The following is a 27,642-nucleotide window of genomic DNA, read 5'->3' on the forward strand; positions in this document are numbered from 1 at the left end:
TATGTTTCCAGATGATAATATCTCTAGAATTAGAGTCAAATTATATTCTGCACAGATCTGTGTGTGTGTGTGTGTGTGTGTGTGGGGGGGGGGGGGTTACTGATACAGTAACTTCAGGGACCTCCACCTCCACCAGTGGTTAAGCATAGCTGAGCTTTCTTACCTGTATATATAGTTGAACCTGGCTCTCAGGCCTCTCTGCCAACAAAAACACTGTATACGGAACGTGGGAGGACTCACTCTTAAAAACACACATTTAAGACATCTTTAAGGGTTTTTAAGAAGTTGTTTTTATCAATTCAACAAGCTTTCATATCAAACGTTCAAATCATACTCTCAACTGTGTTTCACTTTAAGATATACTAAATAATTTCAACAGGGTCAATTCAACATCCTGTGTGACATGTAAACATAAAACACAAACTGAAAGTAAGATATCACCTTTATGTCTTTTCCTGTTGATATTGTGCAGCCAGTTAGTTTACATTAAGTAAAAAAGAAAAACTAAAGACAACTGTACACAAAATTTACATTCCTCTAACAGTTCAACATGGCTTCTTTCTTCTAAGCATTTTTTTCTTTCTTTCTTTTTTTTTTACAATCAGGTTCAGTATGTACAGTTATGGGGAACATGTTTAACTTGGGGAATTGATTTGTCTCATTGCACACTGTACAGATGATCATGACAGGGGATTACGTGAAAAAAGGAAGAAATATTCACCTGAATGATCACAAAGAGCATAAATACTTCCAACTATTTAAACTACAGGGAAATGAAAAGCAGAGTTACTAATGTAAAAGATAACAAACCTGAAGTGACCATGTTGGTTCTTAAGCAACATTATAACTGTATATATAACGGTCTTGATGTCTAGTTTTGAATTTTTTGTCTGCATCCAACCTGTTTATTTGAATATATGTATTTTTAAAGGGAGCCATATTTGATTCATTAGTTGACACTAGGAATAACCTGAAGCCTCCAAAGGGGAACTACTAACACACTTCTGTTCTCCCTGGTAGTTGAGAGACATTAAAGTTCAGGCACTCAAGGAGAATCACAATAAACTGTTGAGATGACAATTTGTTACTCCGAAAACAGATCCGAAAATTTGATTCCTTGTACTTTCTTTCTGGTTTACACACTCACAATACATATTTCATTGAGTCACTGCTAATGAGCGTAAACATAGTATGTTTATCAGTGGGTGTTAAAACTATTACAACTTGTGTATCCAGGAAAAGTCGTTTTGCAGCAGGTACACTTTGTACAAAAATCAATACTACTAAAAATGACTAAAATTTGGAGTGCTGTTCAGACATTTGTTGTCCTGATGTTTAATCAGTGCTAAAAGTATATTTTTCCATCAACTAAGGTTTCTTAAATATGAGTTGTATGAAAAACTTTTTTGAGCTACATAAATAACTTTGATGACAACATTTGAACTCATCTTTGTGTGGCAGATACAAAGGATGTAGACACACACACACACACTTTGTGTTGGCTAAAATAATAAACAAACAAACCCCTTTCCTTGTTGAATTTAAGGAAAAGAAATCCCCTTTGTGGTTTTTACAGAATGAGGACAAAAGATGAGGCAACTCACTGTAGAACTCAAATTATTATCTATAAAACCATCATCTTGTTTCCATTAGGTGGTCTATACGTTTGCCTTTGTAGGCTTTCATTTACATCATTAAACAGACACCATATGTCTCTTTTAACGCACTGTCGGTCATAAACAGGATCTTTTACACAGTAGAAGGTGTGTTGGATTTTTTTGGCGGTGTCACTGTTCACCAGTCTCTCTTCTGTCCCCAACTTTGAGAGCTTTTTAAATGCACATTATATAGTGAATATTCACAATAAAAGCTTATGAATCTCAAGTGACAATTTATGTTCCTTGTTCCTTGTTTCTTATCTAGAGGAGTCCTGGGCTTAAAAAGGTTTCAATGTTCTTGATGAGACAGCTTGACAAAAACCTTTATCTGATCCACCGTTTGCTTCAAGTCTGCTATCTGGCGGGTGGGAGGGTAATCAGTGAACAAGGTCGGGGCTCTACCACTTGCCCCTCTTGCTCCAGTCCTTAGGTGTGAAGTGAAGGCATTTTGGATCAATGCGCAAGTGTCTCTTCTGCATCGCTCTTTCATGCCCGTCCACAATGTCCTCTGAAAGAGTCAGGATGTACTGACCCTGCATTCAAGAGACAAGACAACATTTTAGACAGAATGTCACTTCACATTTTCTGGGGCATATTGCGTAAATTCTTGGGGAAAACAACCACGTCTGGTAACATCAATACATGTTCTGACTGGATACCACCAGTGTATTATATTAGCTGCCTGTACTTTGGTGTCAAATGTTGCTTATTTCATCAGTGGTGGCAGTTTTTAAACAACATTTTATCCATTTTCAAACTACAAACAACTAAATCAGTCAAATTTCCAAATTCTTCCCTATCATGACATTAAAAACATTCTCAAACGTAAGACTAAAAACATGTCAGGCTTTGGCATCTTCTCAGCAAACAGTTGAATGGAAAGTTGTACGTGGAGGGCCACTTCTAGTGTTTTACAATGGTCGGCATCAAGATACCAACTTCTGCTGTTTATCCATTTACAGTTCAGCTATTTGCAAGGCATTTCAGAAAGTATAGAAGTGGAGAAATGAGACAGAAGGGGGCTGCTAAACACCACCGTGCTGCAGATGCAATCAGAAAGGGCAGTGTTGAGGATGAAGGGAAAATGGAACACAGCATTGGTCTCTCACCTTGTAATAGTTGATGAGGTTGAGGTACTGAAGCGTTGAAATTACGTCTTCTTTCTTTACACTTGTGATCTCACTGATCTCACTGGAGGTTTAAAAAAAAGGGTCAAATGAAAAGGGAACCAATCATTAAACTGCTGTACTGAAAGTTATTCTTGGGAGACGATTAAAGGTTGAGATAAAATGCCAACAGGCACATACTTGATGGTAATCTGCGGCCTTTCTCCATTGTCAGGTTTAAGGTCCATGAGAATTTCCAAGATGGTCTGGGACCAGTAGGAGCGATAGGACAAAAGGCCGAGGTCAGAAAGTGGCTTCTCAGGAGTGCCTGTCTTTCCTTCTACCTTGGACAGCTCGTAACCTGACAAACACACAGTTATTAGCAAAAGAAAATGCCCAAAGAATTTGAAACTACAAATATCTACTGAACTTTGTGCCAGTGTTTTAGATACTACACTTACTGAACTCAATGAGCAGTTTGCCGTAGCCTCTCCGCTGGTAGGGAGGCAGGGTCAGGATGCAGGCAACGTTATAATCTTCTGTTGACTCTTTTTCCTGCACAAAATAAAATTAAGTTTTGCTTTGGGAACCCTGGTTAGAGGTTTCCAAGCTGTTCCAGTAGTTTAAACTTCTTTGCATAATTTGTGTACCTTAGAGAAGTAGCCCACTATGTGGAAGCCTTTGGAGTCATACTCCGTCATTACATAGAAGAGGAAAGGGTCTGTGTCGTAATACAAGGTTTTGTGGTCCAGGAAACACTTAGCAAGTAAACACAGGTTCTGGGAATAAGTCTGGAAAAATATAAGAGACATATATCAATCAAAAACAAAATAAAAACTATAAAAGGATGCATAAAATATGTTAAAGAGGAGAGAGAGAAATATCTTATCACTAACTTTGTTTTTCCTGCCATCAATCTCGAAGAATGAGATTGTGCCTTTGCGGTAGATCTCGTTGCCTGGAGGATGTCTTAGATTACATTTTGTCTGTCAAAGATGATAAACACGAGAGGATGAAAGGAATGTGCAACAATCTAAGCAGCAATGGATTAAGGGCTTAAAGCTGGCGACATACTGATGATTCTTACCAAATGCCTCTGGAGACACTTCAGGCTTTTGAGGTACTTGAGACAGAATTCACAGAGGTAGAGGATGGGCAATGTGGTGAGTTCCTGCGGGTACGGTGAGAAGTACCACGGCTTCAGTCTGTGACGTCCGAGCTCTATACACTCAATGTTTTTCATCCGGGTGACGATGTCGTCATGGCTGCGGTCGGACACCAGACTGCCCGTCATGCGGGGTGCAGAAGGGATGCCGTCCGAACTGTCCTGGGAATCCTGGTGGTAAACAAAGTGGACAGTAGACATAACATGAATAATCACAGTGGTTGTACATGTTACCAAAAAGGACTAAACTTGGGTCTGAGGTGAGCGGCACCTTCGTTTTATTGGACCCCCTAAGGTACAGCTGAATTTGGAGAGCAACACACAATCGGGCAATAATAGGAAATAAAACAGACCTCTGGTGGTGGCAGAAAGACACTGGCACTTGGAGGGTTGTTGTACTGCAAAACCTTTATCATCTAGCAGAAAAAGACACAAGAACGCAGGGTTTTGGAAATTACACAGGGGAATAAATTGATTCTTATTTATCCTGAACAGTTTAGATAAAGGGGCAGATTGAAAGCAACATTGAACTTCAGTCTAACATTTGTAGTTTTAGTACATCCTTGGGTGAGTTCACCAGCAATACTGACACTGAATTTGTAGCAAAACAAAAGGCCAATATGAACCAACTTGGTCCCCAACACTTGCTGGTGTGTTATAGGTCATGTCATGGTCATTATGCTATTTTTTTTGACATTTATGATTCAATGATCAAACAATATACAATACATTTGAAATGAGAAAACAATAAGCCGACTGTAAAGATGAAACATATAGCAGTTACATACCTCATCATTTCCTCCACAATTAGCTTTTCTCTTCCTCCCGGGCTGCGAGGGGATGAGTCGTCGCGCAGTGCCGTTCTATCGATATACAGAAATAAGAAGTTAACAATAAAAGACAAATGGAAACAGCTCAAACATTTAAGAACCCAAGACGAGTGTCTTTACCGTTGTGAGCGAGGAGAGCTGGTCATGGTCTTCTCGGGACTTAAAAGTGTTGGTTTCCCTCACAGCAGGAAAAACAGATGCCTGAGAGGCTTCAGCTGAACTTGGCAGGGAGGGCACAGGGGTGGCCGGGGATACCTGAGTCGCCAAGGGGACGGTCTCTACTTTCCTCTTCTGCAGCAAACAAATGTTGTTAAACATTTGGTTTCAAGGGAGCACAGACAGACCAAACACTTAATTGAATCACAATTTTTGTCTCCAAACAAGATTTTGTGATTCCAGCCAGACAAGATGCATGTGCTCAAGCTTCCTAAATAGACACCAATGTAATGATTAAAAGCTGCGTACTCCAGTTTTATTTATTATCAATATTATGTGCAGTTTGTCCACTGATATGAGCTCAGACTGTGTCTGTTTTAATAGCCACAGAATATCACTTTAAGTAGGTTTTACCCATGTCTGACTGTCTCCAGGTTAAACTAGTCCAAGGTAAATTACACCCTCCTTAAACCTGGCATTAAGATGCGATGGAAACAGATCAGCTGCAACTGCATTGGGTTTAAACTTACAACTAAAAATGTGTCTTCAGGAGCCCCCCCCGACCCCCCCTCTAATGCATCACTTTCAACTTTTTTTCTGTTGTGCAATTTATTGTTAGCAGTTTCAGTACATGTGATTAAAAATATTTCATTAAAGGTCTGCAGACAATGAAAGCTCAGAATAATCCATCTTCAGCACAACATGACAGATTACAACATAAACAGAGAATACCAGCTACCTTGACAGATTTGAAGCTGAAACGTGGCTTGACAAGTCCAGTGCATACACCTGTCAAACATTTGGATACACTGTGTGTTAAACCACTTCCAGATGTGATCTGCACGACTGGATCATCATCTTCTTTTTTTGTGTCATGGTTGTTTATATCTGGATTTCCATGCAGTTCAGCATGACCCGATAGCTGTATGATCACACAAGATGCATGTTAACACCAGGTTTAAACAAGGTCTCAGTCATTTCCAGAATGGGTAAATTCAAGTTGTACCGGTGTGGGGAGGGTTTTGCCTCTGGAAGGAGCTGTGGCAGCTGGTAGGTTGAGATCTAGGCTCTTCCTCTGAATTGAGCAGAAAGGAAGAGAAGCAAGGGGGGTTAAATGACATTCATATTAACCCTCAGGTTAACACTCAGGCATTCACTGTACACACACCCCAACCGGTGCCTTCATTAACTACTAACACAGTATTAAAAAAAACAGTTTCTGTGGCAGTCATTTGGAAGCAAAATCAGATCTGAAGAAGGTTGAATTCAAACATTTAAGAATGAAAACTGATAATTTCAATGTTTCTTTGCATGTCGAGGCTTGGTTAAATGCATATTCCTGTGCCCATACACCTGGCAAACACATCACATATTCTGGGGGTAGATTTTAAGAAATTGTTCAAGCAGCCTGCAACATATAAGTCATTCATAAAGTGACCATGTAAATGGCTGCTAATACTTTGTAGTTATGCTGAGTTTTTCTTCCCTGTAAACCACCAGTGAAAATTATTAACATGTAAAAAAGTTGTTCTTTGTGTTTCTGCTTCTGGTAGCATTGACCACTGATTACAAATACTAATCTAATTTGTTATGATCTACACCATACAGGTTATTATATCCATGAGACACTTATTATATAGTATTCATAACACAGTAATTGAGATTGACATCAATATCATTTTAAATTCTGTAAGTATCTTGAGTGTCTATGCAGAATGTGACTAATCCCACTCCTCTAATAGAAATAGCATCCACTGGCTTCCTTTGAGACTCAGTCGCTATTGCAGCTGTCAAAACACACTGGGATGTAAAATGTAGGCTCATATTGTATAAACTACTGTCTTCACAATTTTTTTTTAATTATGCTGCCCCACCTGAGTGTATTTGGTGGCATAGCATACACTTACCACTTCTCTCTCTGGAGAACTGGGACGGGAGCCTGGAAGACCATTCTTGGTTGGCGTTTTAGCTTCTTTCTTAGGGAACTGAAGTTTCTTCATGTCCAGCCTGTCCCCTGTGACCCACTCATCCAGGCGCTTGTTGACTTTAAACACAAGCAATTTTATACAAATGTTTCTGTGTTATTGACTATAACTGCAAAAGAAAAACAAGAAGTAAATAAACCATACTCACAGTCAATATAGTGAACATAGAAAAGCTTCCTCGCAGACACTTCCTTCACACTTAGAATTTCAGCCAATGCTGCAAGAAAAGCAGAGAATTCAAATCAAAACTTGCACTGAATTGGGCTGAAACAATTAGCAGAGTACTCAATTAGTCCATTGACAGAAAATGTATCGCAAAAATCACAAACATTTGTTGGTTTCAACTTTTCAAGTGTGACAAATGGCTGCTTTACATTATTATAATGTCATTATTACAAATTGAGTATCTTTTGGGTTTTAGACTGGTCAGACAACACAAGTAATTTGAAGACTTCACACAGTTCTGGGACATGTTGATGGCCATTCATTAACAATCTCATTTCATAATCAATTAAATATTATTCATTACAAAAACAAACGTTAGGTGCAGCCATAGTTGCAAGATGAATCTAACGTGTCACGAGAAAAAAACAAGAAATGTCTCTACTTCACAAATTATGTTTATTATTTCTTGTCTTTAGCTTTAATACTGCATAGGAGTGGCTAACTGTAGCTTTTCAGACCTCTGCCATTGACTTAAATAAGAAAACTCTAAGATGGGAACGTCTCTTTACTCACTGCTCATATAGATTTAAAGGGTCAAAATTAAGCCAAAATGTTTGGGAACCACTGCACAAAACCCACTTGGATGTGAGGTTAAAAAATGTCCTAAAATATTATTATTTATGCTTAGATGTCAGAATAGTAACACTGTCATAATGAGCCGTGTCACATTTGTAAACAACAGCCTGATGTCAGATGGATTTCGCCTCGTCTTACCCAATAAAATGTATTTAATCAAAATGTCCCTAATAGTTAGCTAGTTAACTTCTTGTTGTGTGCAACATTGGTTTTAACAAGGATTCAAATTAAACTCATTCACATTGTACAACTACATGTGAGCGTGGTGTTTACAGTGCTTTAACGAGAGGCCGTAGCGTCTGTTAACAACAGCTGAGGGTAGCTAGTTAGCATTAGCTAGCTTAGCACAGGAAAAACAAACGGACAATACTTACGCCATTCGTCCTCGTGTTCTTGGTTTTTACGAAGAACGGGGAGGCGACAGCCCTCAACAATCTCGACCTGTAGAAAACAATACATTAATATTCGCCCTGAAACTGGTCAGTGTCTCTAAAATAAAATTATATCTCTCGAAAACCTACCGAAGATGAGTTATCCGCCATTTTCGTCATCTGTGAGAGCAGGAGCAGGGTGTTGTGGGAAAATGCCGGTCCACAGCAAAGATGAAATAAACAGCAAGATGGTGCTTCTGGCACGAATGTGCGGAGCGGAAGTCGGAGAACTAACCCGGAAGAAAGAGGAAGGAATTATTTCCAAGAGGCAGGCAAGCTATCTGATCTCTGCTTTTGCTGAGCATGTTTATTGTGTGAGCACTTCAAAACACTTACTAAACATCCATTCACTCCCCATCCATTTGGCAAAAAGGGGCTAAATTTGATTGAAAGGTAAAAATTATAGATGTCTACATTACAGTTATTTTAACAGCATTTCAATGAGAGCCAGAACTACGCTGTCTAAAAGCTTGTCCATCCTTCAGATGTGGCCTGGGGTGTTGTTGTGTATTCAGGCCCAGCTTGTAGTACACTCATCCCTAACAGCCTTCACAGAGAGAAGCCCATTAGAATGCAGAGCACTTGCAAAATAGTAGTTCCTGAAGTAACTCCAGTATTATGAGGACATGCATCAACTTCTAACTGCATGCCTAACTGCCGTCTTGTTCTCAGTTTGCTGAATTTTATGTGAGTCAAGTGGCAGGCGTGCAACACCTTTATTAGGATTACTACCACTTGATTGGACAGTGAGTGCATTGATCTGTCTCAGGGTGCTGAGGCCTTATTAGAGTTTAACCAATTTACACCTATTCGATGGCTATGCAGTACTCATAAACAACCAGACTTCTCCTCAGCACTCAACACCCTGCAGCCACACATTCTTTCAGATAAACTCTCCACGCTTTCACCTAGATGACGGACTAATCCTGACTTTGTCACCAACAGGTCACAGAGAATGCTGGTCAACAACACTTTCTCTGACATCCTACACACTTCAACTGGTTCCCCGCAGTGCTGTGGCCTCTCAAACCTGCTCTTCATCCTCTACACTGATGAGAGGTCCACCCAGCCAAACTGTCACATGGTCAAGTTCCCCGACGACACAGTCCTCCTATCTCTATACCTCTATCTCTATATGAGTTTGTGGAGTGGTGTGACAACTCCTGCATAGAACTTAATGTGAACAAGACCAAGGAGATGGTGGTGACCTTCTCCAACAAACAGAGGGAACACCACTATCCACAGGAAGCCCGTAGAGATTTTTGAGGAGTATAAGTACCTGTTCACAATCTTCAATAACCTGTTGAAATTTGCCTCCAACACATAGGAGATCCTCAGGAAATACCACTGAAGCTGCTGCTCAAGCTGAATTGAGAAGAGTGAGAGCACACATCCAAAAAACTTACTGTGGGTAACTACTATTTTGTTGCAATGTGACACAGAATAATTAACATCAACCATTCAGTATCACACCGTGTGGGTTTGTGTCTTAATTGTGTCTGTCTTCAAACAGTTGGATTCAGGTTGTAATTGTCTCATAAGAGTAAAGGGACGTGTTTGGTTGTGACTGATGATCGATCAAATCAAACCAGGCATCAGACTCATAATGTTGAAATGACATTTCACATATACATGCTCAAACATATACTGCAAAGAGACTGCATGACATATAATGACATACAACAAAAAATACTGATGTAGTCCATATTTTCAAGGAAAAATGCTATACATTTATTACCAGCAGGGGTACCTCTTGTCTACAACTTAATCAATATACAGATACAGGCTTCATACAGAATGTGTCCTCCTAAATGACTTCCACTGACAACATTAATCAGGGCGTAATACACAGCTAAATGGAGATTTAGATATTATTTAGACCATATGGGATCTGAGTCTGAATAACAACCATGGAATGTTCAGTAGGTAAATATATAATGATATTATATTTATATTATTAGACATTTTCCCCACTGACTCGTATAGTCCTTCTGTTGCAACACCCTCATTTATTTTTCCTTTTTTTTCTTACCTACTCTATATGCAACAATGAGTGCAGCTCAGGGCCCAAGTCTGAAACCTAGTTTCCTCACCTGAAGCAATCTGGCTACCTGTCTTTTTAGATCTTTCTCCTGTGAGAGTGTTGAATGCAGCAGTGGGAATGAGGCAACGAATAAATGAAAGTCTTTAAAGCCTCAGTACCTTTTCTTTTGTCACCCGCTCTCAACTTTTGTTGTGTTCATGTTATGATGAATATAAGTTATGACTAAACTGCTTCACCATGCTGAATGAAGCCATTATGTACATTGGTGGAAGCACTTAAATCACTCTCATCATGCTGCATTGTGTTTGCCCGCAATTACTGCTCTCACAATCATCGGGACAATGGCACCTTTGGGTTGTAAAATGTGTGATTTTTCTGGTTCTTGATGATATTTACACCCGGCTTTCCATTTTTTAACAATTGACTCATTCTGTCAACAGCAATACAGCTTACATTTGAAAATGTTGTTCAAAGTTAGTGGTATTTGCTTTCAATAAACGTTTTTTTATAGTGATAATAAACTAGGTATTTCAATAACCTCCGATATGCCTCTAGTGTGACTTTAAAGTTACTCAAACCAGTGTCTCATGGCACATTTATATGAGGTGTAAACACAATCACATCTATGTCAAGCATTAACCCTTGTGTACTGGAAAGTATGCATAAACATGGGGATTTAACAACAGGCAATGTTTGAGCAAATCATCTCACTGAGTGAGGGCAAAGGTTATAAATGATCTTTATTATAATCCTTGGAACAGCGTTCAGTATACAGAACTTGCATTTTTTGAGTTGAGAAACCATACATTAAACTGCAAATGATAAACAAATTATATTAGACAAAAATAAAAAGAACAACCTGTTAAACAGCCTTCCATTCTGGTACCAATTTTCAATCAGACAATCGTAGCTTTCTGCAGGGATAGCCTGCATATTATCATTTACCATGCATGATAGAGTGCACTGAAGTCAGGTGGCTTATTGTGACAAACAGGCGAAAGAGTGACATGATAAATAAAAGTGTCAGAGAGAGTGAAAAACATTTTGATTTGAACATACGCTCATCAGCTGCATTCTGCATCCTGCACAATCACTTCCTGAATGCTGCTGACACATGATTACATTTGATTAAGATTAAATTATTTAGTACCTCCACTGGAGCCATATCATATCTGTCTGTAAGGACGTCTTTTCCGCTCTCGAAGGGACACCGGAAAACAAATCTTAAGAAACATGACAATTTTAGGAGGATTGAAAATCCAGTGGGATCTGAATTACTGCAAACATTGTGGACGTCAGAGCACGTCTTTTGGTCGTTTTGACAACATAATCTCACTGAAAAGTGCACCCACTATATTTCACATTTTGCAGCAGAGAAAGGATGATTTGCTTTCTTCTTTGGTACCACAGGCCTTTAAACCCAAGGCCAACACTGGTTAATGACTTCAGCTCTGCTAATGATCCCTGCTTCCGAGCTGTTTCTTTTCTGCAGTTAGGTTTTTAATCATACTAAGTCATACCCGCAGGTCTGCTACGTTTTTCATATAATTTGGGGAAGGTTAAAACACATATCCGCTGTGTTGGCAGTAAAACTGGCTTTATGCAATATTTTTTTCCCATGCTACACATTTTCCTGCTGTAACTCGAGAACCAATTATCCTGACAGGGTCTGACATTAAATCTGCCCAGTGGCTTTAGCTTGTCCAGCACCCGTCTACAGTACATGTTACTATTATTATTCTGCTTCTGTCTGTCTAATTGAATACTTAAAAGGGTCATCCAGCAAACATGTCCACCACATGTTACTGAACAGAAGCAACAAAAACACAACTAAAATGAAAAAGACAGATTGCAGCGTCACATTTTCCATTCATGAAACTGGTCTCATAGAGTTAAAATACCTTTGGATGCTTATTGCATGTAGTAAAACTGGTAGGATCACAAGGAATCAAATCAAGTTCTTAATATAAAACATATGAACCGACTGATGCCACAGCAGTGGGAGGTATAACAATTAAACATCACAATGTTGACTATTGCTATTAATGACAGAATCCAAACCTCCCTCAGTGATTACTGATCTGCTCTCTGAACCAGTTTGTTCCTAAGGAGACCACCAGTCTCTTCAGCTACACATTGATACGTTTGGTTGACTGTTGTTTATCCTTGCCTTCTTCCATCCTGCACATTTCACACTCTAATATGTTACCTTCTCACTCCTGACTCATTCTTTTTTTATCTACACCAGTGACGCACTCAACTCCAGATATTCTAAAAATGTTCAGCAGAAAGCTCATACATGGCAGGATACATACATTTGGATGAGGAAATAAAATTGTTATGCTATACTGAAATTTATTATCTCATAAATTTCATTCCTAAAGTGAACATGCAACATTCAGTTGCTGTTTTCCTGTTATACTTTCAAGCAGCACTCATCACATAGATATATAAAAATAAAATTAAATACAAATAAATAAAAAAGAATAAACATACATTGAAAAGTGCAAATGTACATGTGTTTACAGCATGACATATTCACTGTACAATCATTGATTATATACTCACATTATTTTATGCATTATAATAAGGATTACTAAGTAGCATAGTTTGAGTAAGAAATATTTCATAGCAAGTCTATTGGAAAATATTTGCATTGCCCTGTGACAAGGAGAGGCTCTTCTAAACATTGCCACGGGTGAATGTGTGTGTGTGTGTGTATGTCTGTGTGAATATGTACCTGTGCAGTGTGTGTGTGTGTGTGTGTGTGTGTGTGTGTGTGTGTGTGTGTTTGAGAACCAGCAGGACATAAGGTGTATGTGCAAACAATGAAGCAGAGGAAACTCAAATCATTCTAGTTCAGAGGCACAGAAACTGCCCAGCCTGCATTTCAGGTATCTAGCATTGTTTTGGACAACACACATCTGTCAGACATCAGCAAAGCAGAGATAAAGAGAAGGAGAGAATTTAGGATATTTCCTTTCGTAGCTCGGGGAGGAGGCAGCTAAAGAGTCATACAACGAGTGGAAACAAGCAGTTCAAAGAATTGTGTCAAAAGAGCGACACAGATTAGTCAAACATCACTTTTTTAATCATAGAATAGGCTATTGCACTTCAGCTAAAACACCATTCTCTTGTTGCAACCAATACGATTAGGACAGCCCTCCTAATCAGGCTGGAAACAGCAGTCATGCTTGCTTTCACATTTTGTTCCTAGTTCGCTGAATGCTTCCTCGGGTTACAGCAGAAACAAATGTGTATAAGGAGCAAGTGAGGAATCATGGGCCAGATCGCAGGGTGAATCCATACCAGTCTCTGTGTAAGACTGACATTTTTTACAAACATTTCATCCATGTCTGAACGTTCTACCACTGTTAAAGGTAGGGCAGAAGGAAAATGATCCACATTGGAGATACAATGCGAAGAAAGTCATCCACTGGCAGTCGGTTTGTTAAGGTCGTATTCCGTAAAGAAAGCCATCACATTTGGCGTCTTGGTGAGGAAACCTGATGAGAGGTTCCTACAGGAGAGCAAGTAGCCACACAAACATTTTCTGGCACTGAAAGTTTCCACTTCTCCTGACTGCAATACGAGGGTATCCGAAGAAATCTTGTTCCTGGAGCACCTTGATGGGTGCTGTCCAATTAAGTATCAATTAACGGGATTCTGATGTCGACCTCAGATTACCTTTTTATGCATTGGATTGAGACGCTGCAAGTTATTGGGCACTCATGCACCTCTATGGCTCCCCATGATTAGCCCATGATTCATGTGGCACTTTCTTGGAGTGGCCAAATAAGTACAAATCCCAATTTCTCAGTTTAAAGAAACATGGTTTCTGTTACTTTGTTGGGTATTCTGTTTATGAACGGAGATACAATATTTCTGGAAGGTAATGGTGATCTGAAAAATACTATTAACTGGAGGACAACAGACAATGGGCAGGGGTAGAACACGCCACAGTCTAAACTTTCCCTTTTCTTGAATAACAAACCGTTTCAAAGATAATATCATACTGTACAGTTTGGGTAATGGTGCAGCACAACTTTCTGATGACTTTATGTGCTGGACTTGTGTATGTTTTTGTACATATGTGAAGTAGCGAGAGAGACAGAGAGACTATACTGTATGTTTGCTTACTATCTCCCACCATCAGTGGTGGCCGCTGGACGTTCTAACGCTCTGATTTCACTTTGTAGCGCAGAACCAGGTAAGTAGCCAGTCTGAGGATCAGGAAGAAAACCCCCAGCACCATGAAGTCCACATACAGCTTTGCATCCTCCACATCCAGCAGCTGCAGGACCTCCTCTGGCTTTTGGAACTTACACACCAGGCCTGGACACTCGAGCTCCGACCGGTTCATCCCATAGATAGAGAGTATCACCCCCTCAAAGCCATACCTGAAAGTAGACATTTTTGACAAAACCTCATGAAGCCAGGCTCATTTAAAAATAATAATTTCAGATCAGAGAAAGCCTGACCACAAAGACCATGCAATTTGAACTGCAGTACCTGACATAGGAAACATAAGAGCTCCATTGTAGGTATTTGGGAATGGTGTCAAAATTGACGAAGAAGCCAGAGAAGAGGAGCACAGGTATAGCTGTGACTGGACCCACAAAGGTTGCCACCTGTGGAACACATGAGCAGTATTAAATGAAAACAACATGCTCTATGAAATATCTTGTCAGCAGATACAGCAGAAGAAGTGCCAATTTAGCTTTGCAACATTGTGAGAATCACAATGGACAGTTTAAGAAAAAGGAGCAAAATCGATGCAGCAGAACCAGAGACATAGATACCTAGCGCCTACATTACCCACAATGCAACTTGATCACTGACAGTTCAGCTGGAGATACGGGTGTGTTATGCTAGTAGCAGCTACTGTAGCCTCGAGCACTAGCCTCAAGTGGAGATGAGGAGCACATTACTCATTGAAAAAGTAATTACATTATTTTAGTAATGACTCAGTAGTAATGCGTTACATTACAGGTTCTTCTCTTTTTGTAAAGGCTAACCGCCCGCCTCCACCTCAAGCTCCTCTGCCAAGCTAGCATACCTCAGACCAGTTTGTCCACTGAACACCAAACTGATATCCTCTAACTCAAGACAGTGAACAAGCCGACCCCCAAATGTCAAAGTAATGGAGCGTTACTGGGATTAGTAACTGTAATGTAATTACTGGATTTCAAATTGTAAACCCTCGTTACTAAGTAACTACTCCCAAATGTTTTTCATGTTTTTCATTTTCAAACTTTAAGCTTCAAGCCACAAAACACTATATATAACTATTTTCACATACGCAGTTGTACTCCTCAACACCTGTAAACAGACTCTGGTGTGTGAAATCGGCGCAGTTCCCCTTTAAAGATCCCCTCCAGACATCTGACTCTGCATTGAATAATAATTTATGTCTGGTATGGTTTCTCCAAAGAAGTTCTTAAAATTACATATACTCCCTCCCCCTCACTAAAAATCTGCAATCTATGAATATGCAAATATATTTATATCATAAGTTTTACTACTGCACACAAGATGTCTCCTACTTCACTGAAAAGCCCATTCTCTGTGCGCTTGCACTGGTGGTTTCAAGTTTCCTCTTCACACTTGTATAAGTTGCATACTGTACCATGATTCTCAGTTGTGATGTCACATAATCCTGCTCGTTTGAACATATCTTAAACTCAGATTTAAGGTGAATTCAGAGAAACTTTCCCTCCTAAAGATAAATGTGAAAATAGGCTTCTAGTGTCAAACGTGGCGCATACACCATTCTGCACAGAGAAGCTCGAACATCCAAGTGAAGTAACAAAAATAAAAACACATATTATAGAGGAGGGGGACTTTAAGGTGTGCAGGTTTGCCTACCTGCAGAGACGTTGATGCAGCCCCTATAAGCAGACCCAGGGATTGGGCTACCAGGGCCGTGGATGTGGACAAGGCCACAAAGAGCAGGTAGCGACTCGCCTCTGGAGGCTGTTCAGTCATCCAGTACACTATACTACAGTACATGATTGGACAAAGCACCTGTAAAGAGATTTTAGTGTCGCTAATTTGAAATAATACTGTATGCATGTCCAAACCATTGTGTGCTCAGTCATTCGGACATTACCTGGAACGGTACATCAGCCATGGTTTTGGCCAAGTAATAGGCCTTCAGGCTGTACCAGTAGTTGAGATGTTCCCTTATAAACACAGACATCTCCAGAGGAACTGTGGAACAACAGCAGCGTTAAAATACTTTCCACTTCAACCAGAAGAACAACACGGCAAATCAATGTTTCCCATCTCTTGCTAGACTTAGCATCTTACAGGTTAGGACCGTGGGCATCAGGGCAGCAAACATGAGGAACAGCATGGAGAAAAAGAGGAAGCCAGTGTTGTTGAAGACCTTGCTGGCATCATTTCCAATTTTGAGATAAAGCAGGCCAATCAGCACTCCAATAGACAGATGGGACATCACCCTGAGGTGGGTCAGCACCTTGAAAACACACACAAAAACATCAACACAACTCAAAAGACTTAATTGATACCAAGAATCTAATTAAAGCTGAGTCTGAGTTTGAGCATAGAATAGTTCATATGATAATTATTTTACCGTGTCCCTGCATATCGTAATGAATGTTCTTTTGAAGAGAATGCAGAACTGTGTGAATGTACTGGTGGCAAAGCTATGTTTCTCAAGAGTTCCTGTGTCCTGTGGAGAAAGACAGTGAGAACAAGGAGTTAGTGATGTAATACACACAGATACAAGACAACCATAAGCAAAAAAGAGAAAATATACCTCTGTCATGTGACAAATAAACCTTTAACTGGTCTATGGTCTTGTTTATTTGATTAGAACGTTTTTAGAATGTTTTTCTTGTGTAACTTGTGAGTGTATTTTATATCATGTCCGAAATATGCGTTGAGTTTATGATTCAAATTGTCCCTGACTGATGCTGACAAGGCTTTCTCTTAATAATGCCCGTGTAGACATACTCAATGAATTAAAACTGCACACTGCGTCTGCCCCACACTCTAGGTGATGAATGATGGCATATGTTTTCAGTGGAAGTGGAAGGTCACTATAGCCACAATAATATCTTAAATCATGTTATCAAAGAAGATGAAAGTTAAGAGGCAATAGCCAGAAAATGAATATATGGATGTATAAGAATAGAAAACACCATAATCTCTGGTAAAGGTTACTGGCTGATGCCTACACAGAAAAAATGGCAACAGCGAAAATCAATAAACTGATAAAATGTTTAAAGGAGTAGAAGGGTGCACCATGCACCATGCACCATGTGGGAGTAATGGCATAACAGTGAGCTCTGCGGTTTACATTTACAGTTTCAGCATTTAGCTGATGCTCTTATCAAAAGTGACTTATGAGGCTGAGAATGAGAGAGTGAGAGGAAGCTGAGAGAGTCTGAGGAGTCAGACCGATGGAGAGGAGGCCCAGTTTGAGGAAAAATAAGTAATAATGTGGACAGGAAAGTGTAACAGGGTATTTTGTTTCATTGTAACACAACTGTAAGGTTCTTTTATTGACTTTAGTCATTGGAACCTCAAGTTATTCGAGTTCTTTTGGTCAAATGGACGCGAACAACACTCCTTTATTATAATTTGTTTAATAAGGAGAACATTTATCATTTCTATCACACTCTGGCTTTGTAGATTTGAAAATCTGAATTAATGTCAGTTGAACAATTCTTTGAGATTAGTAAAGACAGACATTTTTCAGGCTTTTTCATTATTGCATGACATGAGGCTATGACGTCTGTAAATATAAGACATAAAGGTGTGGTGCAAGGTGAGCTGGCTGGTGTCACTCACACTGTGACACTGAGAGGGACAGGAGGAGTCACTTTTGTCTCTGGAGTTCTTCTTGCCCTCCTCGGAGCACAGTCCTCCTTGGACAGCCTCAAACAGCACTGGATTCAGATCCCCATACTCCCCTGATGCCACCTCAATGACTTGGGACAGAGAGGGCAAGCTAGTAAGAACACAAACACTGACAAAAACAGACTCACTCATACATTCACAGGAGTTTCTTGACTTACTGAAATCAGCAGGATTGTGATATGTTGGACAGTGGAGGCCCAGGTTCTTCAGATATGGTATGAGGTAAGGGACTGTGCCCTTGTATATGCACTGACCCTGACTGAGAATATACAGCTGGTGGAGGAACACAGGTATGGAGTAATCAACATGGTTTCCAAAATCACTCTCTGAATAATATATGAACAGACAGAACGACAGGCCTGGATATCGACTGCTTGTCAGCTGAATAAATGAATCATGCTAACCTGTCGTGCCCTGGCCTGAGCAGCAGCTAATGGAAGGCCAGACGTGTCCAGCACTATAAGCACTCTAGTTACCTTATCAAACATCTCAAAGAGCTTGGCACTGGGCTGATGAATGGTGCAGATGATTGTCCGTCCTCCCTGAGCCAGAGACTTCATGAGGGAAACGACCTGGAAGCAGGACGCACTGTCCAGACCACTGGATGGGGACAAGAGACAAGACAGTTGCACTATTTAATATGGATTTATGTTGAGACTACGCAGATTCAAGCTAGGTGGGTAATATCCTACCTGGTGGGCTCATCAAAGAACATGACGGGAGGATTGTTGACCAGCTCGAGGGCGATGGCCAGTCTTTTACGCTGACCCCCAGAGAGAGAGTTGGTGCGTGTGTGAGCACAGTCCAGAAGACCCAGAGCAGTCAGGATCTCATCCACCTTAGACACAAACAGAGACAGATGTGGGTACATGATGACACATGAAACTGACAATATGAGTGGGTGATATAGATAAAGTCTTCTACCATGGTATATCTGACCTTATATTGTAATATTGATTGAATATACTGTATGTTGTGATGTAGAACACTTTGGACCTGGTTGCAAACAAGATCGCAATTATCATCCATATACAGGAAGTGACGTGACATCAACTGCAGAGGTGTTCTTCTGCTTTCTTCATGCAAGTGGAGTGATAAAAGCTATATTTGAAGCTGTCATTTTGTTCGTTCGGTGAATCAAACTATAAAATGCTCCTATGTGAAAGTTATCTGTAACCTTCCTGGCCATTGATGTCACTTCCTGTATACGGCTGACTATTGTGGTTGGTTTCCGCCATCTTGTCTGCAGCCAGCTTCTCTTGAAGAAGGTGGAAGGAAATTTATGCTTATTTTCCCATCTGATTATTTTATCTATGAAATGACAAGATGGAAATGCATGTATTTGACTAATCCAGTGAACTATATTCCTGAAAAAGCATCATTACATTGATACAAAAATCCTGTAAATCCAATATTCAAAGGATAGCTACTTTGGTATAAAAAGCATGCAAATCTCTGAGGTGAGACACATTTCTATTCTCTTGCCCATCCCTATGTGAATAGTAACTGTACATATAATTGTAATGCAATCAATACATTCAGACTTACAAGTTCTTTTTTGACCTGCATGCTCTCATTCAGCTTCAGATTGGCAGAAACCTGAAAGACAGACAGAAGTCAGCACATTACTGAACATCAGGATTTAATGAGGTGTTGGGAGTTGTTTTTTTAGATGACCTCACCATCATGGCCTCCCTCACAGTGAGGTGTGGCAGCAGCATGTCATCCTGCATTATGTAGCAGGACATCTTCCTGAAGGTCCTCAGGTCCCTCGGCCGACCATTCACCAGGATCTGGCCCTTCATGCCCGTCTCCCTGATTCCCCAACGGAAAACAAAATGATATTGCAGCCATTTTCTAATTATTATTAAATATTTTAAAATGTGTAAGATAATATAAGATGTTTGGGAATCTGCACAAACTCCATAAATCCCACAGCTCACCTGTACCCTGCCAGAATATTCATCAGAGTGGATTTGCCGGCTCCAGAAGGCCCCATGATGCCAATCAGCTCTCTGCTGTTGAACCTTCCTGACAGACACTTGAGGAGGGCTTTGTAACCTGACAAAGAGAAAAAAAGATGTTATTTATTGTGCTGTAATTGGTCTGAAATCATTCTCAGACATTTTACTCCAAAGTGTACATGTATCTTTTTATACTACATGTCAGATTAAAACAATGACCTTTCAATTAATTTGGTATATTTACTATAGTAGCCCATTCACAGGACTCACTTTTAGGTTACGCATATTTTGAATATCCACTAGTAATAACATTCAAAAGAAGAGTGAAAGGTGAGTAAAGATGGGAAAACATACTCACAAAAATGGAATAGCAAGTGTATAAGTGTGGTTTTACGAACAAATTTATAAGATTCAGCACAAGTTAATTTGACTGATGCTTATCTGACAAAACAAGGTAAGCTTAAAACATGTTACTGAGTGTATACATACATACATACTCATACATTACAGGAGAAGTGTTGATGGATGAAATTACATTTTTAATTTATTTATACCCTTTGTTATTCTATGGAAAATTAACATGGAACATTTCTGATGACACAAAATGATTTTACATTCTGTATCCAGCCTTCACCCTGAGGTAATTTAATGATGGTCCATCTGCTTGGTCAATTATAAGCCTGCTCACTTGTATAACACCTTTATAAACTCCTCACAGTGAGAAAGTGAACCAGGTGGAACAGCAGGTCAGGTTCAGTCAGATGGCCTGTTTCTACCCGTGTTGCACCATGAAACTGAAAGTGTTTCTACAGATGAAGAGCCTAATTGCACTCCAGCAGGGAGAGCCACAGGCTACTAAATCTGAATACCAGGAACCTCCAGGCAGAGCTGTGTTGTGGATCATAAGTGGTCAAGCAAATGTGTTATCAGATATATAGAAGTTATCCTTATTAGCAGGCTACAGTGACTACAGCCGCCATTTTAAAAAAAAATACTAGAAATGCTGGAAATGGAAGTTAGACAAACAAAGGTGTGAACGCTGTTATCAGTGTCTGTGGAAAAGTAAGAATTCAATTCAGTTCAATTGAATTTGGATGTGAGGAATCAAAAAAGTCAAAACCTGAATAAAAACTAAAGAAAAAAAACAAGACAGAAAGATTTAAGATCATGACGCCCTCGGTGGTGCCAAACAGAAAAACCACAGGCATTACTTCCTTGCAGGGGTTTTAAAAATGGTTGTAGTGCTGTGGTCTGCTAATGAAGATGGCTCAGGTTTTTTCATGATGCATTTCCTAGCCTTTCCTAACCTTGGTGCTTGAAGTGCAGTAGAAACAGTAAAACAACCTGTTTTAGAAATTACATCGATTCTGAAAGCTTCCAGATATGGAAAGTTTAAAAGGGCCATAAGTATCCTGCCTTTTGGTCACCCCTGACTCCCTCGCCTCACCCATTTCTCCATTGTCTGCAGGGATGCTTCTTCCTGTCTCGATCTGTGTAATTATGGTCTGCCAGCCCCCTTAAACCCTCACTCTATGAGTAAAGTAGCCTAATGGCAGTGCCCCCTCCTCCCTCACAATGTTATTACATCAGACAGCCTCCACTCAGACAGCAGAGCAGCCTGCAGTCAGTGAGGCAGCCCTGCTCTGGCATGTGGTGCATACTGATGATCTAACCCGGTGCTGTAGGTCGCGCATAATAATGGTCTTATCTGTGCGAGGCTGCAGGCACATCCTGACCACCCAGTCCCATGAGAGCCACAGAGTAAGCAGCTCACCTCACTGTCCACTCCTGACACCAGAAAGACACACTGATTTAACAGCCTGTGACAGTATATATACACTTGGAGATTACAGTCTGATCTCATGGGTATTTTTCACAATAACTGTTAGACAAATTATTGTGCGTCATGGTTGAGTTCACCATGACTCAAATGACACAAATGACAATTCAATTCTCACAGCAGGAATATAATGTTTCCATAAACCAGTATGGTCCGAAGAAATGCAGCCCCTTTCCCTCACACTTAATCAAAGTTTGCTTCTTTACCACAAGCTTATCTAAATTCTTTGCCAGGAAGTATCTGTTCTACATTTGCATATTCTGTATTTATCTTGTTCAATACACTAACATATACAGCCAGGCAGTGGTTGCACCGTTAGATGAAAAAATGCATTTCATCACAACAGAATAATAACCTGTTTACATAAAGTGTCATCGTGTGCACGTGATAGATAAAATGTATGTTTACAAGAGTACTCTACCTATTTAGCATTTCACTTGTATAATACCCAACAATGTTACAGAAGTGAAATGCTAAATAGGGATGGGAATGGGTTATCGTCTTTTTTATTCCACACATTCTTCTTCCTTGTCAAAACCTGGTGCCTACATTACCCACAATGCAACTCGACTGCCAGCAGCTGGCTCAGAGATACAGGTGTGTAATGCTAGTAGCGGCCTAGCCTCGAGCAGGGGCGGGGAGTGGGCTACAGAGGTCTGGTAACCTCACTTCCTTCTAACTCCACACTCACAGATTGTTTTAATTTTCAAACTTGTAGTCTTCTCAAGTGACATCACCTGAGGCAATATATCAGACTTTATCAGACGCAGCATTAAAGAAAGTCTTTTAATTTCCCCCCAGGGATCAATAAAGTATTTCTGATTGTGATTGTGACTCTAAACTGTTGGCCTATTCATCAATGAATTTGTCCAAGCTGTGAAATTGTTCACACAGAAAAAATGGAAGTGAAGGAATGAAAGAACCAAAATGAAGCAATAAGGTCAGCCTGATGTCCTTGATCATTTTCTAATGGTCTACCCCCCTCACATCAGGACATTTAGTAGATAAGATACTCAGACTCTGCACCATTCTTCATATATGACTAATACATAGTGCATCGCTTTGACTTCTGTTTTACCCTTGTCTGCTATAGTCTACAACACAACAGGATAAATAAGCAAGACTGCTACACATCATTGTGAGCCACACATGCAGAAATTCTTTTCAAACCGGATTACACCTAATCATACATTTTCATAACCATTCTGCAAGAAAATGACAAAATGTTAGTGGTACGGTAAATTTGAGTTATTATGTGCATGGTGATGCATTTTAAAAGGAGCACGGTCTCAGCAGCACAGAGCTGTTAATCAAAAGACGTGATTCTATAAGATGACCACACTCTTCTTCCTCCTAACAGACTCAGACCATCAATGCAGGTGCAGAGACGCAGTTGCCACAAATAACAAAACTCAGAGCTGGTATCACCTAGAGGCATGTAAACATTTCCCTGCTCTCCCTCCCACTTCCTGTCCTCCCCCTTTTCATAGCTGGGCTGGTGTTTCACCAGTTAGGAGAACACCTCAACAGGAGGAGAATACCCTCAACAGGAAAGCAGGTCACTGCAGCTTCATCCTGTATCTGGCTGCCCTCACCAAGAAGAGCCTACGATAAGGAATACAGATGGAGGGCAGCTCATACATCACCTAACCTCCCTGAACCCTTTTACAATAAAAGAACCAACTCTAAATTGACTGCAGTATCTTCATCTTGGTAATCTCTTCCTGTTCTTCACAGACATTTTAAGGAATGACTCATAAGTAGTGTGTCAGTGACTCAAAGGCTAAAACACATTACAAATGACATCAAGGGTTCATCCCTTTCCTTCTCTCTCCCTTCTGCCAGCTGTATAATTGCATATAATTCAGAAGAAATGACGTAAAATTTGGTGTTTTTTTCCAAGGAGAAATAATCACTGACTACAAAAGCACAAAGCAGAACAACAGCTGTAAGCTGTGTGTGATTACATCTGTTTTACAGCTTTGATCAGGCAGACAGGGACTGCAGAGAATCAGCTCTGAGCTCAGCTTGTCAAATGAGACACAAACATCGACGAGCCCCTCAGAATGAACCACAGCATAAGAAGCACACTGAGCGTAAAGTTAGGTGTGGCTCGTTATTTAATGTGAGTGGCAGAGGTAATTGGAGAGGCAGAAAGGAGTTATGAGGAGCAGGATGTATATGACGGGAGGCTCAGTGAGATTGGAAAGAGAGTAAAATGGCAGGTGGGCCTCTTTATGAAAGGCACTGCTTAATTAGTAAAAGCCGAGACAGTTCCTGTTCACACATCATCAGCCTGATGAGCAGAGGCAGGCGCCCTGAAGTGACAACACGAAAAACAAAAGCAGAAAACCACAGGTTGACTCTGGTTAGACTACTAAAGGAAAAACATGATCATCAGCGCACAAACAAACGCCGCTTTGTTGACCACTGAACAAGAGTCCCTCGCTGTTCCTCCTCCTGCCGTGATCCTCCTCATGAATACTCTCCATACATTCAGGTTTGACAACAAACACTCCTCTGCCATGCTTTCATAATCCACATCAATATTAAACAAGACTAAAAATAACACAAGGCCACCTGCAATGCATCATGTAGGGCCACTCCTAAGGATATGGAGAATGTAAATAAAGGATTCCTCTGAAGTCCTCACCCTGTTAAATATACAGAACATAACAAGAGCAGCTAAACAGAACAGTTTGCAAACGGTGGTTCAGTTGACAAGCAGAGATGACCAAAGGTTGGGGGCTCATCATTAATAAGGTTGGTGAGTTTAAATGCTGTTCATCTTCCATGAGCAGATCAATCGTGGGCCTGACTCACTGCCACCGCCTATCGTCAGACAACAAAGGGGAAAAGAGAGGCAAGCAGTGTGCCAACCTGCGAGTGTAAATTATTTACTCTGTCTAAACTCTGCTGAGCGCAGCAAAGTTTACAGGCACACTGTCTGCTACAACATGGTGGAAGTCTGTGTGTGAGGGCTGGGCTACGCATGTCAGAACAATAGAGCAAGGCATGGGAGACAGACTAACACTGAGGAAAAAAAGATTTTCTTAAAGGCTTTTAAATGCCTTCCTTGAAATTTCTGCACTCCAGATATTGATTGTCATGGGTGGTGCTTGCTTGCTTGCTCATCCATCATGGTTACTATGTGAGCTGAGCTTGCAGTACCTCTCCTCCTCCACCAGGGACCCTCGCGGATGGTGTGCGAGAGCTCATTGAACTCCAGGTCCACGGCAGAGCGGCGTGGGAGGTGGGAGAAGCGCTGAGCGTCAGTGATGTGGTTCTCCACTTTCTTCAGGTGGATAAGCAGCGGCGCCTCCTGAGGTGTTCCACCAGGGAGCTTGGTCTCCTCCATGGGGATGCTGACCGAGCCCTGCTCCAGTGTCCTCTCAGCCATGCTAAAAAGGCTGCAAAGGAGGACAGACAGGTTAGTTTTTAACTCCACTCTCCTGCTTCAAAGGTGCAATCATATCCCTACATTTTCATATCTGAAGAACCTCAGATGAATCCATTAAAGTAAAGTAAATCATTTCTTCAGAGACATTGGCCAATAGACATGACAAACAATTCATTGATTGGTTTTGGTTCCTTTGTTTTCCTTGATTGACTGACGTATAGGCCTCTATAGAAAAATCTGTTGCCTCAGCAGATGTGTGGACACAAAGGTGTGTTGCAGGAATGATTTTAGGATGACTGCAGACATCATCTTAAAACTAGGTGCTGGAGATGATCTGATTACAGTAAATTCTGTGGACTGGTTGAGGGGAATGAGATCCTGAGTGTGAGGAGCCGGGATCTGGTTTCAGTCCTGCAGCAGGCACGCTTATACTGCTGATTCACATACATTTCCTCCTACACTGAAGTGCCTGTTAAACCATGTAGTGGCTGCTGATCCAGTAGCTTTCCAATGATGTGAAACTGAAACCACACGTTGTATTCCCTAATATCAGCCTACAAGCAAGATGTCACAACATGTGATATCTTCAGAATCGCGTCACTATTTCATTAATCAAGTAAAAGTCAAAAGCTATTTAACAAAAGAAATACTGCAGTACTAAATGAAATGAATTAAGAGGATTGTGTGCATGATTCAAATGAGCTAAACAAGTGGCCTACTTTAGATTAGCAGTCTAGCTGTAAATAAAGAGCCATGTAATTATCAGTTCAAAGTTTATGGATGATCATGTTTAAATCAGAAAAACTAATGGGATGTGTGTTTTATTGTAAATTAATTGTGCGCAGTAGTATAAGGGATAATAATAATAAGAACACAGCTAATATACAAGACCACCTGATTCTGTCCAAACAGTATTTTATGTACATGCAGGCCTGAAATTGGCATAAAAATCCCTACTACCCAAAGAACTGAAGGAAGTAAACACACATGGTAACACACAGATGTGCATGCATAAACAATATCTGTTTGGGTCTAACTCATATCATGTGTGAACACATAGTCACTGTATACAAACATCCGCTGATGCCATGCAGTCTTGCACTCTCCAGCTAACTGTCTGCCGTTCATGACCTGCTGCATGTGTAGTAAAATATCCTCATGTGAAGGGGACCAGTGAAGGAAATTGGCCGTGACTTCTATTGACCACCCTGCCATTAGTGAATTTCCATTACCAGCCTGCATATAAGCTCTGTAAAACACTGACAGGCTTTAATGGCCTCCTCAGACAGATGAAGGCCTCCATGTTCATGTCATGTGCGGCCCCAAAGCCAGGACACGTGAGCACACACAGCCATAGTAAAAGTCTCCTGAGGGGGATGAAATATGGTTATTAAATGCATCCATATAGCTTTGCAGTGGTGTGGTGACTCTGTGCTCTGCAGTGACTTGTCAGTGGTGAGGGATGTTCCCCAGCTCTTCAAAAAGCACCTGTTACCAACAAACTGATGAGAATGAAAACCTGAGACACTGTTTAGGCTGTAAAATGACAGCAGTGGGGAGAAGTGACTCTTTTTTTAAGGTAGAGTCATAAATGTAATGAGCCTGTTCTGAGGACACATACAACACATTTACAGTAACTGTCTGTCCTACTGTGTGTTACATTGCACATGCACAAGCACACAAGCACGCACGCATCGCACATACTTATTATTGTGTGTTGAAATGACCAGGTGAGCAGCTCAGTCCTGGTTCTCCTCTCTGGATAAGAGCAACAGTGCTCAGTTGATCCCTTCAGACAAAACAGCACAATCCCTCCTCATCAGAAGGTCCCCCAAACAGTCCCAGCTAAAAAAAAAAAAAAAAAAAACCCAAGATGCTCACTGTGCGCCACAGTCCAGGAAAAATCCGGATCGGTTGAGAGTCATTAAAGGACCGAGCTGTGTTCTCCTTATCAATAGCTCTCGGGGTGCGGTGCACATCGTCCCGCATCCACTACAGCAACTCCTGAGATTAAAATCATGTCCGGCCTCAAACTATGACTGCATCCCAGAGAATCGTCAGGGGAACAGGATGCCTGTCATGCTTTTCCTCGGCAGGATTATTCCTTTCATCGAATCCATCCGTCCCGAGTTCGCATCGAAATGCTCACACACATCCTCAGCAGGGGTGTTGATGACAATCCTCAGAGCCTGACATCTGGAATGAAACAAAAACAGACAAACAGTGCTGCAGATGCTTCAGCAGCAGCAGCAGCAGCAGCAGCTCGTTATAGCAGCCGCCGTTATCCTCTTGCCGGTTAGTGCGTCTGTGTGGTACGCACGCCGGTCTGGGATGCAGGGCGTTGCTGGCAGGATGCTGCTGGTGGGGGGAAA

The 27,642-nt window shown here is 40.7% G+C and overlaps 2 protein-coding genes across 4 annotated transcripts; both read right to left on the reverse strand.

Moving 5' to 3' along the window:
• Positions 1–278: 278 nt before the first annotated feature.
• LOC139294935 (histone acetyltransferase KAT5-like) lies at positions 279–8,252 on the reverse strand. The gene is made up of 15 exons (XM_070916940.1): positions 8,223–8,252; positions 8,076–8,136; positions 7,049–7,117; positions 6,823–6,959; positions 5,922–5,990; positions 4,880–5,050; positions 4,718–4,792; positions 4,283–4,345; positions 3,852–4,100; positions 3,661–3,750; positions 3,415–3,555; positions 3,226–3,319; positions 2,966–3,125; positions 2,768–2,849; positions 279–2,191 (listed from the first exon to the last, which is right to left on the reverse strand). Exons 1-15 carry the CDS (start codon positions 8,250–8,252, stop codon positions 2,057–2,059), a joined length of 1,626 nt encoding a protein of 541 aa, XP_070773041.1. The 3' UTR covers positions 279–2,056.
• A 6,098-nt stretch (positions 8,253–14,350) lies between these two features.
• On the reverse strand, positions 14,351–27,259 carry abcg4a (ATP-binding cassette, sub-family G (WHITE), member 4a). 3 transcript variants are annotated; one of them, XM_070917258.1, is made up of 16 exons: positions 27,152–27,259; positions 26,971–27,059; positions 25,042–25,280; positions 20,010–20,127; positions 19,749–19,881; positions 19,615–19,665; positions 18,759–18,904; positions 18,543–18,666; positions 18,225–18,339; positions 17,998–18,137; positions 16,775–16,873; positions 16,489–16,657; positions 16,289–16,389; positions 16,045–16,203; positions 14,689–14,807; positions 14,351–14,576 (listed from the first exon to the last, which is right to left on the reverse strand). In XM_070917258.1, the coding sequence occupies exons 1-16, from the start codon at positions 27,257–27,259 to the stop codon at positions 14,351–14,353; spliced, it is 2,136 nt and encodes a 711-aa protein (XP_070773359.1). The 3 variants fall into 3 exon arrangements, with proteins under 3 accessions (XP_070773359.1, XP_070773360.1, XP_070773361.1); XM_070917259.1 differs by lacking the exons at positions 26,971–27,059; positions 27,152–27,259 and having other exon boundaries at positions 16,775–16,902; positions 18,003–18,137; positions 25,042–25,270; XM_070917260.1 differs by lacking the exons at positions 26,971–27,059; positions 27,152–27,259 and having other exon boundaries at positions 16,775–16,877; positions 17,990–18,137; positions 25,042–25,270.
• Positions 27,260–27,642: the final 383 nt, after the last annotated feature.

The sequence above is a fragment of the Enoplosus armatus genome, chromosome 13 (assembly GCF_043641665.1).
Source record: "Enoplosus armatus isolate fEnoArm2 chromosome 13, fEnoArm2.hap1, whole genome shotgun sequence".
NCBI classification, from domain to species: Eukaryota; Metazoa; Chordata; class Actinopteri; order Centrarchiformes; family Enoplosidae; genus Enoplosus; species Enoplosus armatus.